The 17,168-nt window shown below is 46.4% G+C and overlaps 1 protein-coding gene across 6 annotated transcripts in view; it reads left to right on the forward strand.

The window, feature by feature from the left end:
• ACACB (acetyl-CoA carboxylase beta) overlaps nt 1-17,168 on the forward strand; it is a 115,879-nt gene that overhangs the window by 93,941 nt on the left and 4,770 nt on the right. For all 6 annotated transcript variants that reach the window (XM_066370699.1, XM_066370695.1, XM_066370697.1 and 3 more), the window contains 11 exons: nt 4,140-4,262; nt 4,357-4,626; nt 5,520-5,617; nt 6,913-7,033; nt 8,877-8,987; nt 9,976-10,119; nt 10,689-10,809; nt 12,204-12,300; nt 14,016-14,112; nt 14,585-14,720; nt 15,772-15,949. In XM_066370699.1, the coding sequence (XP_066226796.1) occupies nt 4,140-4,262; nt 4,357-4,626; nt 5,520-5,617; nt 6,913-7,033; nt 8,877-8,987; nt 9,976-10,119; nt 10,689-10,809; nt 12,204-12,300; nt 14,016-14,112; nt 14,585-14,720; nt 15,772-15,949 (1,496 nt within the window). The remainder of the gene's footprint in view (nt 1-4,139; nt 4,263-4,356; nt 4,627-5,519; nt 5,618-6,912; nt 7,034-8,876; nt 8,988-9,975; nt 10,120-10,688; nt 10,810-12,203; nt 12,301-14,015; nt 14,113-14,584; nt 14,721-15,771; nt 15,950-17,168) is intronic.

The raw sequence follows: 17,168 nt of genomic DNA on the forward strand, positions 1-17,168 counted from the left end.
CCCCCCCCCCCAAAAAAGATAGTCACTCAGGTCTGGCCTTAAATCTTGGATTGCTCCTTTGCTCCCTGTATGTCTCTGAGTAAATTCCTTTACCTGTCTGGCCTTCATTTTCTAGAGGAGGAACCTGAATACTACCTACCTCACAAGGTTGTTGTGAGAAATATATATCAAGTGCTTAGTAGATGCTTAATAAATGGAAACTTTTATGAATAAGAATGTCATTGTATCCTTTTGCCTCTGACCTCCAGGGCCATAGGATAATCCGAAACAGACAAATCAGGAGCAAATCCATCCCCTTTCCTGTAGATAAGGAAAAGGAATGCTACAGAAAAACTGCATTTGAAAACTAAGATGAAATGAAATTTTTCCAAGAAAGATATATCTTCTCAAAACTGACTCAAGAAGAAATAGAAAATCTAAACAGATTATAAACATTAATGAAATTGAATAGTTTTTAAAAAATCTATTCACTCACATTGGGCCCAGGTGGTTTCATAACAGTTTTTTATCAAACCTTCAAAGAATAGTTCATTCCCTTTGTATACAGATTATTTAGAGAGTAGGAAATAAAGAGAATGCTTCTTAATTCATTTTATCAGACTTGTTACCTTAATATTAATCCCAGATGAGAAGAAGGGAAATTTGTTCTCATTTATGAACATGGATACAAAGCCAGTAATGATTTCTTTAAAAATTTAGACCAAGTAGGGTTTATCTTATGACTGCTTATATGATTTGATATCAGGAAGTCTATTCATATAATTTATCATTTTAAAATAGCTTAAGAAAAAACTTAAATTTCTCAATAGGTATAAAAATATTTGACAGGACAGCATCTGTTTATAATAAAAATTTTTAATTAACTTAGAATAGAAGGGAATTTATCTTGATAAATGATGTCAACCTAAAATTAATAAAACCTAATGGTAAAATATTAGAGGTATTTTCTTTAAAGTTAGGTATAGGACAAAATTAGCCATTATCACCAATTCTCTTCAACATTTTTTATCAGAGGTCCTGGCCAATGTAATAAGACAGATCAAGACAGAAAAGCTATAAAGACTGGAAAGAAAAATCAAAATGATAGTTTTTGAAGATTATAAATGTATATAAGAAATCCAAGAGAATCTGTAGGACTAGATTATACTGCAAGATTGCTGGATACAAGACCAATACACAGAACTTAATTGCATTCTCATAGATCAGCGATAATTACAAAGCGAAATTAGGGGGAAAAAAGTATGGCCTGACCTGTGGTGGCACAGTGGTTAAAGTATTGACCTGGAGTGCTGATGTCGCCAGTTCAAAATCCTGGCCTTGCCCAGTCAAGACACATATGACAAGCAATGAATAAACAACTAAAGTAAAACAACTATGAGTTGATACTTCTTGCTCCCCACCACTGTAAAATCAATAAATAAAGTCTTTAAATAAAAAAATAATGTGCCACTACAGGTTGGTAATTGCAAGGTCATTTTCCTTTAGGGAAATGACAGGGTCTCAGGCAGATGACCTACCTAGTGCTGATTGGGCAAGATTTCTGATGGGCTGGTTTGAGATTCCATTTCTGGGCAAGGGAGAACCAATTGAGTCTCAGTTTGGTGACATGGAGCTTAGAACAAGTGACTCCATTTTGGGCCTGTTTTCTTTAACTCTGGTCACTTTGTACTTAATAAAAGCATAGCTCCTCTTGCTTCCTTGTGACTAAGATGTGGTCATGATATGAAGTTCAGACAATGAAATATGATATAGAATAGTGGGGAAAAAACCCAAAATGTGCCACTTATAACATTAAGATCAGCTATAAGGCCACTTAAGAATAAATCAGCCTGACCAGGCAGTGGCGCAATGGATAGAGCGTCGGACTGGGATGCGGAAGACCCAGGTTCGAGACCCCGAGGTTGCCAGCTTGAGCCCAAGGTCACTGGCTCCAGCAAGGGGTTACTCGGTCTGCTGAAGGCCTGCGGTCAAGGCACACATGAGAAAACAATCAATGAACAACTAAGGTGTTGCAATGCACAACAAAAAACTAATGGTTGATGCTTCTCATCTCTCTGTTTCTGTCTGTCTGTCCCTGTCTATCCCTCTCTCTGACTCTCTCTCTCTCTACCAAAAAAAAAAGTCAAACTTAAAAAAAGAATCAAATAAAAGACATATCAGACATTTACAGAAGAAATTTTAAAACTTTTATTGAAATACTTTAAGCCTAAATAAATTGGGAGATATACTCATGAATGATGGGATGATTCAATATTGTAATGATATTATTTCTGTTCAAATTAATGAGTATAGTTCTAAAGTTTTTTGGTGAACCCTAAAAATTCATATGGAAAAGCAAAAGCCCATGAATAATGAAAACAATTTGAAAAAGAACAAAGTCAAAGTCAAGAGGACTCAGCATATGCCATTTTTTATTTTAAGGCTGCAGTGCTTAATAAAATGTAGTGTGATTGTAGTGGAGTTAGATGGATAGAACAATGGAACAGAATAGAGCCTATGAGATCCACTCATGGATAGAACCTTGTAGAATGCAGAGCTGGGATTATTAGTCAAGGGATAAAACTTTACTAAAAGTTACAAGGAAATTGCGTTCCTAACTGAAAAAAAATTTTTTGATTTCTACCTCAGTTTACAAAAATAAATTTCAGGAGGATTAAAACCACTTGGAGTCAGTTAAAAAGCACAAGGTATACAGGAAAAGGCCTGTAAATTTGACTACCTTAAAATTGAAAAGTTCTTGCCTGACCAGGTGGTGGCGCAGTGGATAGACCATTGGACTGGGATGCAGAGGACCCAGGTTCGAGACCCCGAGGTCGCCAGATTAAGCACGGGCTCATCTGGTTTGAGCATAAAGCCCACCAGCTTGAACCCAAGGTTGCTGGCTCCAGCAAGGGGTTACTCGGTCTGCTGAAGGCCTGTAGTCAAGGCACATATGAGAAAGCAATCAATGAACAACTAAGGTGTTACAACGCACAATGAAAAACTGATGATGCTTCTCATCTCTCTTCGTCCCTGTTTATCCCTCTCTCTCTCTGAAAAAAAAAAATATATATATATATATATTTGAAAAGTTCTTTATGCAAAGGAGAATAGACAAGCCCCAGATTAGAAGAACATGTTCCAATGCTTATTACCAGCAAGGGATTAAATTTATCTACAGAGCATTTATAAGTCAATTAGAAAAAAACAAGCAAAACTATTTTTAAAAACCTAGGCTGGAATAAATAGGAAATTGGCAAAAAAGAAGCTCACCTGGTCAATAAACATATTCACTAATAAATCGGTGAAGTACTGATCAATGCCAAAATACAATTTCATACCCAGCAGATGGATAAATGTTAAAATGTTTGACAGAACTAAGTATTAGCAAGTATGTGGATGGAGCAAAGGAGTTCTTACACAGTCTTACCACGACTATAAAGGGTCTCAAACACTTTAAGAGCCTCTTGATAATATCAAGTAAAGTTGAAATTTCACAAGCCCTGAGGTCCATCAATTCCACTTTTAGGTATATCCCTGGTAAAATTCATCTGTGTTGATAAGAGGAGGCCATAAGAATGTTCCTCATGGCATTATTGGTGGTACTGTAGAATTGGAAGCAACGTAGATGTTCCTAAGAAAGGTTATGAATATGTGAATTGTGATATGGTCACACCATGGCAAACTGAATAGCAGGGAAATACGGTTACATCTCCCAAACACATCAAGGAGCTGAAAAAGCAAGCTGCAGAAGGATGTGGCCAGTGTGATACTATTTTTTTTTAAGGTTTAAGTCATGTGGAATAATACAGCATGTTTAAAATGTAAGCACGTGGATGAAATAAAGCCGAGCACGCATGCAGAAGAGGACTGATAGACAAATTCAGGATAATGATTACCTGGGGGGAAGAGGGACAGGGATGGGACTAGGAGGGGTACACTGGAGGCTCCAATCACATCTCATTTTTAAAAAATCTTAAGCAACTAAGGAAAAATGGTGATTTGAGAAAACCCCGAGATTGGGTACTGGGATGTTTATTATTCTGCATGTTTTTCTGTGTGCTTTAAGTATGTAGTTCATGATTAAAAAAAGAAAGAACGAGAAAATGTGCCTCCTTACTGATGACTTCAGGTGTTTCTTCTTCCTCCCCTCTCCCCAGGCTCTCTTTAAACTGTGGGGTTCCCCAGACAGGTACCCCAAAGACATCCTGACGTACACAGAACTCGTGCTGGACCCTCAGGGCCAGCTGGTGGAGATGAACCGACTTCCGGGAGGGAACGAGGTGAGATCTCAGTCCCTGGCTGGAACCACCCTTTCCAAAAACTTCCCCCTGAAGACGCAAACCTGTTTTCCTTGTGCATTTGTGTCATCACCAGGTGGGCATGGTGGCCTTCAAAATGAGGTTGAAGACCCGGGAGTATCCAGAAGGGCGGGACGTGATCGTCATCAGCAATGACATCACCTTCCGCATCGGATCCTTCGGCCTGGGAGAAGACCTTCTGTACATGCGGGCATCCGAGATGGCCCGGGTGGAGGGCATCCCCAAAATCTACCTTGCAGCCAACAGCGGGGCCCGGATCGGCCTTGCGGAGGAGATCAAACACATGTTCCGGGTGGCTTGGGTGGACCCAGAAGACCCCCACAAGGTATGTCAGGAAGCGGTGTGGCTGTGTCATTCTGCTCAGCTAACATTGTATTTTCAGTGGGGGGGGGGGGGTGCCTGCAAGGTGGGGGTAGGAAAAGTATTACTCTTTTTACATGTAAAGCATAGATAACCATACATAAACAGGCATACCGTATATTGGTAATAAAATTTCATGGGTGGGGATGGCAATTAGGAAAACATGTCTAAAAAGGCTTCTTAGGGGACAGCAATGAAAAAAGTTAATAAACACTAAGCAAATATATACATATGTGCAGATATTTAATACATATCTCCTGAATGCAGTGAACACTAAGAATGCAAAGATGAAAAATACATAGTCCCTGGCCTCAGAGATTTCTTAAAAATCATCCGAGAGATGTAGAGACATCACCTGCAATAAAAGGCAGAATGAATGAGAGACAGTCACACATTTTGTGATGTCAAATGCAGGGAACTGAGTCATTCTTTGCAACTGGAGCGTGCATTTCCAAGGGGGCAATATTGACCCCCCCAAAAGAGGGCAAAATTATTCTTTTTATGTAAAAAGCTTATACATACGTACAGTATTATAATAAAATTGGAGCGGGGTTGGCTGACTGGGAATAAGAAAAAAGTCTGAAATGTCGCCCTAGGGGAGCAATAGTGACAAGATGACTATGAAACAGATTCAGAGAGACCAGTAAAAAAGGTTATGTTGTAAGGATGAGTGGAAAGCACGTAGGACCTGAGCAGATCTGCAGTTTATTGCTGTTTAGTAACATGGTGTTAATATCAGACATGTTAACTTATTGTTAACATCCGTCCTATAGTGCTTATATATATATATTTAAAAACAGTGGCTGCCGAGGGCGGGAAACTGGATTCATAGTTTCACTGGAGGTTTTTTTTTTAAAGGGATTTAAATACCTGTACCTGACTCCTCAAGAGTACACCCGAATCAGCTCCCTGAACTCCGTCCATTGTAAACACATCGAGGAGGAAGGAGAATCCAGGTAAATGACTTAGCAGGTGGCCCCCCTTTTGCCCGTGGTTCATTTCAGCCACTAGCTGGAGAATCCGTCCGTTGTGGTGGTCTTTCCAAGTGGGCAGTGGTGTGTGTACAATGGGATCCCCGAGCTTTGGCGCTGATGGCTTCGACACCCAGGGTGTTCTCTAAGGTGAACACGTTCTTCTCATCCTTAGATAAGTCATGCCTCTCACAAAAATAGCACATCACATAGGGAGAGTTAGATTGAATTCCCACGATGTCCCCAGAGCTGCAGGTTCACATATTTTATGATCAAATTGGCCAAACTATTGCAGGAGAGAATTAGCAAGCTGGGGAGGCGTGGGTAGGGCTGGGGTCTGCTCCATGATAACATCAAGGCCACTGGCTGTCTTTCCCAGGGAAAGTTGTGGGTTGTTTGTTTGTTTTTTTATAGTGAGGTTGACTAAATATGAATTTTCCAGGCAGAGTTTTCTGGAATGTTTATTGTTGATATGTGGGAAGGAGGAAGTAGGTTTAGGAACCGCTGAGTTAAAGAAGATCTAACAATTGTCTTTACTAAGGGCCTCCTGAGAACATTTAATGAACTAAAGTGCCTTGTGGCTCTGTAACAGTTTAGGGCAGGGGTCCCCAAACTACGGCCCGCGGGCCACATGCGGCCCCCTGAGGCCATTTATCCAGCCCCCACCGCACTTCCGGAAGGGGCACCTCCTTCATTGGTGGTCAGTGAGAGGAACATAGTTCCCATTGAAATACTGGTCAGTTTGTTGATTTAAATTTACTTGTTCTTTATTTTAAATGTTATATTTGTTCACGTTTTGTTTTTTTACTTTAAAATAAGATATGTGCAGTGTGCATAGGGATTTGTTCATAGTTTTTTTTTATAGTCCGGCCCTCCAATGGTCTGAGGGACAGTGAACTGGCCCCCTGTGTAAAAAGTTTGAGGACTCCTGGTTTAGGGTGTGCAATGTCTTTCACACTTATGTGGCCATGGAATCTTGATTGATTGATTATAAAGTAGATGGCTTCCTATGTATACTTCCATTTCTCTGCAGACCAAATGGCATTCTCGATTGCTTTAGGAGGGATGCACAGTGGGGGTGACATTTCATTATGACAGCCTCCATACAGTCTTCTAGAAGCGTTAGGGCCAATCATGAGAGTTCAAGGCCGCGGGCTGCTTTCTCACCTTCCAGGCCCTCCCCTTGCTTGTCCCTCCTGCCTCAGGTCCTTGGGAAGTGCAGCAGCTTTGGGTTCTTCTGGACTGGATCTTGGTCTTTAACTCGTGTTTGGTTCTCAAAGGTATGTCATCACAGATATCATTGGGAAGGACGATGGCCTGGGCGTGGAGAACCTGAGAGGCTCAGGCATGATTGCTGGGGAGTCCTCCCTGGCTTATAAAGAGATCGTAACCATTAGCTTGGTGAGTCTCCTCTCTATAGTCTTTCCTGCCTCAACTTTTCGTTATAGAAACTTTAAAATGGTCACAAAAGGGAAGAGAATTGACAGTGAGCCCCATGTGCCCATCAGCTATCAACATGCAGCCATTCCTACGTCCTTAAGCTTTCTGCCCTGATACAGACTAGTTTTTATTTGTTTGTTTGTTTGTGTGGTTTTTTGAGGTATTTTTCTGAAGTTAGAAGCAGAGAAGCAGTCAGACAGACTTCCGCATGCACCCGACCGGGATCCACCCGGCATACCTACCAGGGGGCAATGCTCTGCCCATCTGGGCCATTGCTCCATTGCTGCCTGAGCCATTCTAGCGCCTGAGGCAGAGGCCATGGAGCCATCCTCAGCACCCGGGCAAATTTTGCTCCAACGGAGCATGGGCTGTGGAAGGAGAAGAGAGAGACGGAGAGAAAGAATAAGGGGGAAGGGTGGAGAAGCAGATGGGTGTTTCTCCTGTGTGCCCTGGCCAGGAACCGAACCCAGGACTTCCACACAACGGGCCAACACTCTACCACTGAGGCAACCGGCCAGGGCCTGCCTTATGATTTATTTTAGTAACATTTTCTTTTCTCTTCCTTACTTTATTGTAACAATACAGTATACCAGTGGTCCCCAACCTTTTTTGGGCCACAGACCGGTTTAATGTCAGAAAATATTTTCACGGATCAGCCTTTAGGGTTGGACGGATAAATGTATCACATGACTGAGACAAGCGTCAAGAGTGAGTCTTAGATGGATATAACAGAGGGAATCTGTTTTTTTAAAAAAATAAAACATCATTCGGACTTAAATATAAATAAAACGGAAATAATGTAAATTATTTATTCTTTCTCTGCAGACCGGTACCAAATGGCCCACGGACTGGTACTGGTCCGTGGACTGGGGGTTGGGGACCACTGCAGTCTACAATGCATAGAACACAAAATATACATTAACTGTTTATGTTATCAGTAAGGCTTCCAGTCAATAGTAGGCTATTAGTCGTTGTTTTGGGGGAGTCAAAGTTATTCATGGGCCTGACCTGTGGTGGCGCAGTGAATAAAGTGTCGACCTGGAACGCTGAGGTTGCTGGTTCGAAACCCTGGGCTTGCCTGGTTAAGGCACATATGGGAGTTGATGCTTTCTGCTCCCCCCTTCTCCCTCTCTCCTTTTTCTCTAAAAATGAATGAATAAAATCTAAAAAAAAAAAAAAAAAAAGTTATTCATGGATTTTTGATTTGGGAGTAGTCAGCTCCTCTGACTTCTGCATTTGTTCAAGGGCCAACTGTATGTTTGTGTATGTATGTATATATGTATTTATTTATTTAGAAATAGTTTGGGGCTCACCAGAAGTTACAGGATAGTACAGAGAGGTCCCGTGAACTTCTTGCCCAGCCTCCCCCTGACAGTATCTTTCCCACATAACCACAGTCCATAGTCAAACCAGGACACTGACGTTGGCACAGTACTCTGAACTCAGCCAGACTTCACTCGGATCTGACTAATCCACACGCACTCTCAGCCGTCCTTTTGGTTGTGTGAGCGGCTGAGATAGCTCGCGAAGGACCCAGTTCAGAGGAGCTCCCGTGTGCCCCTTGAAGAAGAACCAGAACATTCCGTATCTACTGTCTGTCTAAGACACTCTTCTTGGTTAACTGTGTTCTTCCTGAATTGGAAGCCAGAGTCGGGCGAGCCTGATGGAACAGCTTCTGCCTCTGCTTTGGGCCGTGAATCAGGTGGCCCGTGGCCAAGCTGTAGCTTCCATGTGCGTCTGTTGGGTCCTGCTGGAGGGCGGACACGTCATCCTCAGGAATTCAGAAGGGCTCCTGTCTCCACAGGTGACTTGCCGAGCCCTCGGGATCGGGGCCTACCTGGTGAGGCTGGGCCAGAGAGTGATCCAGGTGGAAAACTCCCACATCATCCTGACAGGAGCCAGCGCTCTCAACAAGGTGACCGTGAAGGGGCCTGGGGTCATTTTAACCTTCTCTCGTCCTCTGACGGGTTTTTCTCAATATGAAACCAGTGTCATTTCTACTGATACAGGACATCTTGGACTCTTATGAAACCCCCTCCTCTCCAAAAAAAGGATTAGGCTCTATATTACATTTAAATTTCTAAAAATGATTTGCTTCAAACAATTACTAAGATTATTAAAGCAGCATTATACATTGCAGAAAATTGGGAAAAGACCCAGTCGCTCCCACTGCGTGAGAGGTGTATCTCTCTCTCATGTTCTCTCTCTGCGTGGCTAGAATTTCAGTGAATGTGCAGTTTGGTATTGTGCTTTTTCCACTCTATGAAAACATTTCCACATTGCCATGAAGCGTCCAGAATTTAATATCTGCTAAACTCTCACTGAGGGTCTCAATGTGCGGCCCCTGAACTAGATGCTCAGGCCCCACCCTGGACCTGCTGAATAAGAAATAGGAGATAGGGTTTTGCTTTTGAGATGACCAAAGTGATCATAAGTGGTCATAATCAAGGTAATCAAAGAAGACACTCCTTCTCAAATTGGGCTGCATGTTAGAATTATCTGGAGTAGGGCTTTTCAACTGCTGGGCCACGGACTGGTGCTGGTCCACCGGAAATTTCGTGCTGATCCATGAAAGAGTTAACCACCCTGATGCTATTTGAAGATTATACATGATGTTGTATGAAGATTTATAGACCTATCAGGTTGGTTAACTGTTGCAGACCAGCACGAAATTTCTGGTGGACCAGCAGTTGAAAAACACTAATCTAGAAGTTAAAAAAAACGTATACCAAAGATTCTAATATAATTGGTCTAGGTACAGCCTGGGCATCTGGATTTTTGAAAGCTCCCAGGTGATTCTAATATGCAGCCAGGGTTGAGGACCACCGAGGGAGATGACTTCCAAACGGGAGGAAGTGCCCGGGGCCGGGCAGGACTTTGCTAACCATGCTGTGGCTAAGCAGGTCCTGGGCAGAGAGGTTTACACGTCCAACAACCAGCTGGGCGGCGTGCAGATCATGCATAACAATGGCGTCTCCCACATCACCGTGCCGGACGACTTCGAGGGCGTTTATACCATCCTGGAGTGGCTGTCCTATATGCCAAAGGTGCGGTATCCCCCCACAGTGTAGAGCCTGGAGACTATTACCAAGTTTATTTGCTAGTGGTGTTGGGAGCATGGGTAGCGGGGAGTTCTGCAGATGTGACTGGTTGAGTTTTTCTTTATTCCTCCCTCCTTTCCTCTCTGACACCCAGCCCTGTAATAGTTGTTCCTGGCTTTTTTTTTTAATGCCAAGGATGCTATATGTTGATCCTTGAGAAAGGGATGGCATCACCTCTCAACAAAAGAGGTGACATTGGACAATAGTGAATCCTGCAGCTGCAGTCAGGCTGCATTTGATGCCTGGCTTCCTCCTCAGTAGCAGTCAGACCTGGGGACAGCTGAGCTTCAGTTTCCTCATCTGTGAAATGGGAATAATTAAGGGATGTTTGGAGCCCAACACTTGGTAGGCCCTCACTGAATGCCACTCAGAATTGTGGTGATCGGCTCGTTTGGGCTGGGCTTCTTCTGCTGCCCCTCCAGGCCTGTCACAGTCAGTGGAGAGAAATAGAGCAGATCGCAGGTGTCTCCGACAAGCCCGGGAGATGGAGCTGGAGACGTGGCTTTCTCTTCTAGGATAATCACAGCCCGGTCCCTATCGTCACACCCACTGACCCTGTTGACAGAGAGATCGAATTTTGCCCATCAAGAGCTCCCTACGACCCCCGGTGGATGCTTGCAGGAAGGCCTCACCCAAGTAAGTCCTCAAGCTTCAGAGACCTGGGGCTTGGGTTTCTTTTGTGGGCCGAGATGAAGGAACGCTGAGTCTGATGCATTGGTATGTAGGGAGTGCGCCTGAGGTCAGGTGCAGGGAGAGCGGAGGAATTGAAATTGTACTCTGGGCTTTTCCTGCGCTACTGGCCAAGGCGGGTCGGACCCGGCTTCCGGTTTCTGGAGCTGATGGATGGAGATGTGGGACAGTGGAGGTCATGACCTCCTTCCCCAGCTGCTCCTCTCTTTTCTTCCTCGCTCCCTCCCTGTTTGCTTAAAACTTTACCCGGGATGGGCAACCTAACTTCTACACACACATGCAGACAGCCACGCACGTGTGTGCACACGTGTTAACACACGCACTTGCACACACAGTCTCTCGTTCTCCGAAAGCAGCAGGTTTGTCCCCTGGAGGTATATGATTACATTCTGAGCACCCAGAACAGGGCAGGAAAGCTGAGCTGCCCCGTTACCATCGTCCTGCGTCTAGAATTTCACGGGCTGTCACCTTTAGAAATCGGCCTGCGCATCCCACTGTGTGGGGCAGGAGAGGGCCCTGTCGGGACGTCCGGGACTCTGCCAGTGGTGAAGCCCCCAGGCTTGCTCTCCCCTCTTCCTTTCGCTTGGCCTTTCTTGCCTGTGAGCATGGAGGGGGCTGATTTTTATCTTGGTGAGAAAATGTCCGACTTCTTATGGTTTTCCTCATCTAGTCAGACCAGTCCTCTGGCCGACATTGAAGTTGGGCCACTTCAGTGTCGTTCCCAGGTGCCCAGCCTCCCACACCTGCAACTTGAGACCCCTCCTGCCCGGGTGTTCGTATCCAGACTGCAGTCGTGTATTCCGTGGCGTGGCCTTAAGTCACCGTTCCCTCTCTGGGGATGGCTGCAGCTGACATCGTCACAGTCTCTCTATTTTTCTTTCTCACTTTGTTCTCTGTTAAATGCGAAGTTAAGTGGTTGTTAAGCTGCAACCACCAGGTCAGGGGTCAGGGATGAGGTTTTCGGGACCAGTGGTCCCTTTCTGAAACCCCATCTTTTGAAGGCGCCCATCAGCTATTTGTCTCTTTGGAAAGAAAGAGACTAGGATTAGGGTATTTGTGGATTTGGCACTGGGGGGAATTGATGGGGTTGGTCATTCCATATGAACAGAATTCCTCATCTAGTCTACTTTTTGCAGCCCTGTTTTTGTATTCTTTTGTTGTTGTGTATGTTTTGGCAAGGGCTTGGGATCTGTGTTTTCGGGGGAGAAAGGCATTTGGGCTGTCAAGTCAAGGTCAGGCTGCCCTTAGAGAAACTGCAGAGCAGTCTGTCCCCTCAAGCGGACCCTGGGGGTCCACATCAACCCAGTACCTCAGCCTGGGCTTCTGACTTCTGCCCACAGCTCTGAAGGGATCCTGGCAGAGTGGATTCTTCGACCAGGGCAGTTTCAAGGAAATCCTGGCACCCTGGGCCCAGACCGTGGTGACAGGACGAGCAAGGTAACCCCAAGGATGGGCCAGGCTGCACAAACCTGTCCTCACTAGGCACTGGGTCTCCCAGGCACTAGCACAGGTGACCCCCAGCAACACTTTCTTCCTGGCCCCAGGATTTTCGAAAAGAAGGACTCATTTGGGGGATGGTTTTCTGGCTGCTGAACTTCTTCATAAAGTTTAGATTTGTCTGTGGCCTTAGAAGGCACCTCAGCCAACTTCTTGCTGGTGGTGGGGATCCTTGCCCCTAACATCTCTCTAGCCACAGGGTCGCAGACCCCTTTGGGAATCAGAGGTGGCCCTGGGTGCTCTAGCTAGAAAACTACAGACAATCAAAACTGAGTTCCATTTCAGGAGGACCATGGGCAGGAGTCGCTGTTGTATTGCATGGCTAGTGAGAGACTTGCTTGCTTGAATGCTCTCAGAGCTGAGCAGCTCACTCCTCAGCAGTGTAGCCATCATCTCCTTATGTAACTCCAGTGGCCCAAAAGTTCCTCCTCCTATGGAGCCCAGAGCAGCGGCCTCGAAATGTACTGCTCAGATTCCTAGCATGATGTAGCTGCTACAAGCCCAGGCTTTGGAGTTGGCCCTGAGGTCCAGGTCTTCTCTGTCTGGCTTTCATTAAATGAGATTGTTATGATGATGATAAATAATAACATATGTTAAGTGCTTTAAAAATATCATAAATGTTCCCTAAGTGGTCGTGGCTGCTATTACTCATGTGTATTGTTGCTGTTATTTACCTCCTGGCAATAGATATAAAAATACTCAGCCTATACTTATACACTCAGTTTTCAGATCTGTAAAATAGGGCTAATCAGACAACATGTCATAGAATTGTACACTTAAAACCTGTATAATCTTATTAAATAATGTCATTCCAATAAATTTAGTTTAAAAAATAGAAAAAAAACCCCAAATACTAACTAGTTATTGGCACTAGTTGCTTCTCTATGTTTCACTCTAAAAACATTTTTTAAAACCTGAGATGAAACTTCTTTTTTCCTTGTGGAAGCCCTTCCTTAATTTGAAGACTGCTTCCCCCTCACCTGCCCCATGGGGTTGTCGGCAACGAAATAGAAGAATCCAGTGACCTGCACAGCAGGGGCGGCTGGTACCTGGTGGTGACAGTGACTGATGTCATTGGCATCCCCTGAGCTGAAGCTCCTACATTACTCAGTCATTTCCAAATGGGACTTGGTGTCTAGACCTGCACTGTCCAATGTGGCAGCTACTGGCCACCTGTGACCATTCAGATTTAAGTGAATTAAGGTGAAAGAGGATGACACATCAGCTCCTCAGTTGTACTCGCCACGTTTCAAGCGCTCCGTAGGCACATGCAGCTTGTGGCCACTGCACTGGACAGCACAGAGAGGGAATGTGGCCACTGTCACAGAAAGACCTAGTAGACACTGCTGCTTCAGCTCGTACACTGGCCTGACCCTCCCCTCTCATGATAGCTGTGGCCCCCATAAGGGCACCAACAGGACCTTTCCAGCCTGCCAACTTGGGAGGCTCTTACCGCTTTAGGCTGCTGCTGTGCCTTCTGATAAAATACCCGGCCAGTGACAACAGCCCTGACCCGGTATGCCTCTATGCCAGTCCTTACTACCCACTCCCAGCACAGCCGCAGAATGTCACCTGGGGCTGGGGGGACCCCATCTCCCCCTGATTTGCCTGGGGGTGCTGCCCGGCCCCCAGCTTACCTGTGCCCCGCCTTGCAGGCTGGGGGGCATCCCTGTCGGAGTGATTGCCGTGGAGACACGGACGGTGGAGATGGTGGTGCCCGCAGACCCTGCCAACCTGGATTCCGAGGCCAAGGTGAGAGGCCCCGGGGGCTGGGGTGCTCCTTCAGCCAGCTCAGCGTACCTGCCTTTTCAGCTCAGAGACTTGGAGGAGTCCTGGCCCCGGGGGACTCCATGCCGTCTCTCCAGCTCTCTCATCTTCCTTCTTCCTCAGAAGTCCCTAGGAGTCCGTCCTGCCTCTTGCTCATCCCTGTTGCTGTTTCTAGGTTGGGCCTCTGGAAGGAGCTCAGAAGCCAGACAGCGGGCCTAGGATCCTACTCTGTAGCCTTGACTAGCTTGGGGCCTCCCTGAGCCTGTCGCTGGGCACCAGAAACCTTTCTGGGCTGCAGCGTGAGGGTCCTGCAGGGCCCTTGGAGACCAGCTCTGGGTCCTCCCTGTGAGTTCTGGCTCTGGTGTTGGTGGCAATGCTGGTCAGGTTGCCAGCCTGTTCCATGTCCCAAGGTTGCTGTTGCACACAGGAGTCTCACCCAGCTGGCTCTGTGTTTCAGTTGATCCAGCAGGCAGGCCAGGTGTGGTTCCCGGACTCGGCCTACAAGACAGCACAGGTCATCAAGGATTTCAACCAGGAGAAGTTGCCCCTGATGATCTTTGCCAACTGGAGGGGTTTCTCCGGGGGCATGAAAGGTAAAGCAGCCTCCCCCCTGGGTGCCCTGAAACCTCAGGGTCAGCACTCAGGACAACCCCCTCGGGGTGGCCATGCTGTTGTTTTCCTGTGTTTGGTCCCATTGTCATCTTAACTGAGCCCCCCACACAACCCTGAGGATGGGGACCCTTCTGGTAACAGCCCATTTTACAGATAAGGAACTGAGGGTTCCTGGTGTGACTCGCCAAAGATCACGACAGAAGTGGCAGGGCAGGCAGAGGCTGCCAAGGCAGTCACCTCCCTGCCCATTAGGATGAGAAGGCATGTCTGCCGTGCCTTCCTCAGGGCAGCTGTGGGCCTCAGGGTCCTGGCAGGGGTACAAGAGCTTGCAGGCCCCGAGCACTTTTCCAGACACAGAGGCCATCCGTGGGGTGTGGGGGAAAGAACTGGCCTGAGAGGCAGCAGACCTGGTGTGACTCCTGCTAGCTGGGTGACCTCTCGGAGCCTCAGTGTCCCATGTCTGTAAAAGGGGACAAGAATAGGGCCAACCTCAAGGGACTAAGGTAAGGATTTGATGAGCCAGTCTCTGGCACATGGCGTTAGCTCTCAGTGCGGTTAGGGTTGATTTTTTATTATTGCATTATTGGTACCATGCAGGGTGGTTGGTACTCGGAGGGACATACCATGGTGTCCCTTAGGAAATAAGTCCATGTTGCCTGTGGGCAGGAGGGAGGGACTGCATGGTTCTGTGTGCTAGACACGGTGGGACAGGGCGGCGGGCAGTCAGAGCCAGCAGGAATCTTAGAGTGTGGTTGCTCTCCACGCTTCCCTTTATGGAGAGGGACATTGAAGCCTAGGCAGACAGAGTGACTTTTCCAAGGTCACACAGACACTTAGCCTCCTATAATAAGACAGAGGGTAGAGCCATCTACACCGTGGCTGGCTCCTGGCTCGGCTCAGTGTTCTTCTCATGGTGCCATGAAGCCTCCAGCTGAGCATGCTTTCTGGAACCCCCAGGACAACAAAGGCTTTGCTCGTGGGTGAGCGTTAGGTTCCGAGGCTGCCTCACTGGACAGTTGCTTTGCTTTTCAGACATGTATGACCAGGTGGTAAAATTTGGAGCCTACATTGTGGACGGTCTCAGGCAGTACAAACAGCCCATCCTTATCTACATCCCGCCCTACGCTGAGCTCCGGGGAGGCTCCTGGGTGGTCCTGGACTCCACCATCAACCCCCTGTGCATAGAAATGTATGCGGACAAAGAGAGCAGGTGGGTATGTCGCCCTCGACCTGGCTTAGCCTTTTCTTGTTCTCACTGCCAGTCCCGAGGCCCTATCCCCTTTGAGCTACCAGCTGGGGATCTTAGGGGCATTCTGAGTTTCTGATGGATGGAGAGCCTCCAGTTTTACCTAAAACTAGCATCCAGTGTCCAGTTGGCCTTTCTCAGTAGAGCAAGTGGCTGAAGCACAGAGGTGGTAGAGGAATTGTCTGTTCTTGCATAACTGACACTCAGTTGCTTCCCAAGGAAGCTTGCCACCAAGTAAGGAAAGACCAAGAGCACCTGAGCTTCCTGGCAGCCAGGATGAAAAGGGAAATATAACCAGTCATCTAGTTCTCACTAAACTCCAGGTCTCTCCCAAAGCTGTGAGTTTCAGTAGGGGCTGTATTTTATCCAATTTTATAAACCAGGGCCTACCACAGTAACTCCTAGCGGGTGGTTGAGAAATACTGGCCAGGTAAATGACTGAATGAATTATGAGAGGAAACCAGTTCTTCCTTCTTGGAACTTTCTTTAAGATGGAAATCATCCCAGGAACTCTTGCAGAAAGGATGACAACAATACTTGTGACACAATGTGTCAGTGCCTTCAGAGTGAAGACACAGCTACATGCTGTGCAGGATGAAAAGGCCTTAAGAGTAGCTCTGCCCAAACTATGGGCATCCTATTCCAGTGTTCAGTCCCTTATTAATTCGGTGACTGTTGAGTACCTGCTATATACCAGGCAATGCCAGGCACTGTGGTATGGTACAGATGAGCCTGACCTGCCTTCAGCGTGCCTAGACCCTCCAGGAAGACCAGACATGAACAACCTCCTTCACTTTCCACTCTGGCTGCCAAAAGCTCAGAGCTACAGAAAGTATTCATTGGGGCTTCCAAGCTATCTGAATAAAAGTGGGTGTGGGGAGGCTGAGGGGTGACTGTGGGGGTTGGAAATGGGAGGGCAGCTCATATAGGCCCATGTTGGTCTCCTCACTGTGCCTTTGTGGAGATCAGAAACAGTGCCCTGGCTCTGGGAGAGCAGAAGTTAGGAAGGTCAGAGAGCACTGTGGCTAAGGAGCCAGGAGGTTTATTCTGTTCTGGAGAAAGTCACACACTCACTGAACAGTTGCTTTACTTTTCAGACAGGGCCTTCTAGAATTCTTGTGGCTGAAAAGGCCTTCTAGAATTCAAAACACTTGATTTTTAAATACTTGGCTCAGTCCCTCAT

Source organism: Saccopteryx leptura, chromosome 2 (genome assembly GCF_036850995.1).
Source record: "Saccopteryx leptura isolate mSacLep1 chromosome 2, mSacLep1_pri_phased_curated, whole genome shotgun sequence".
In the NCBI taxonomy this organism is placed as follows: domain Eukaryota; kingdom Metazoa; phylum Chordata; class Mammalia; order Chiroptera; family Emballonuridae; genus Saccopteryx; species Saccopteryx leptura.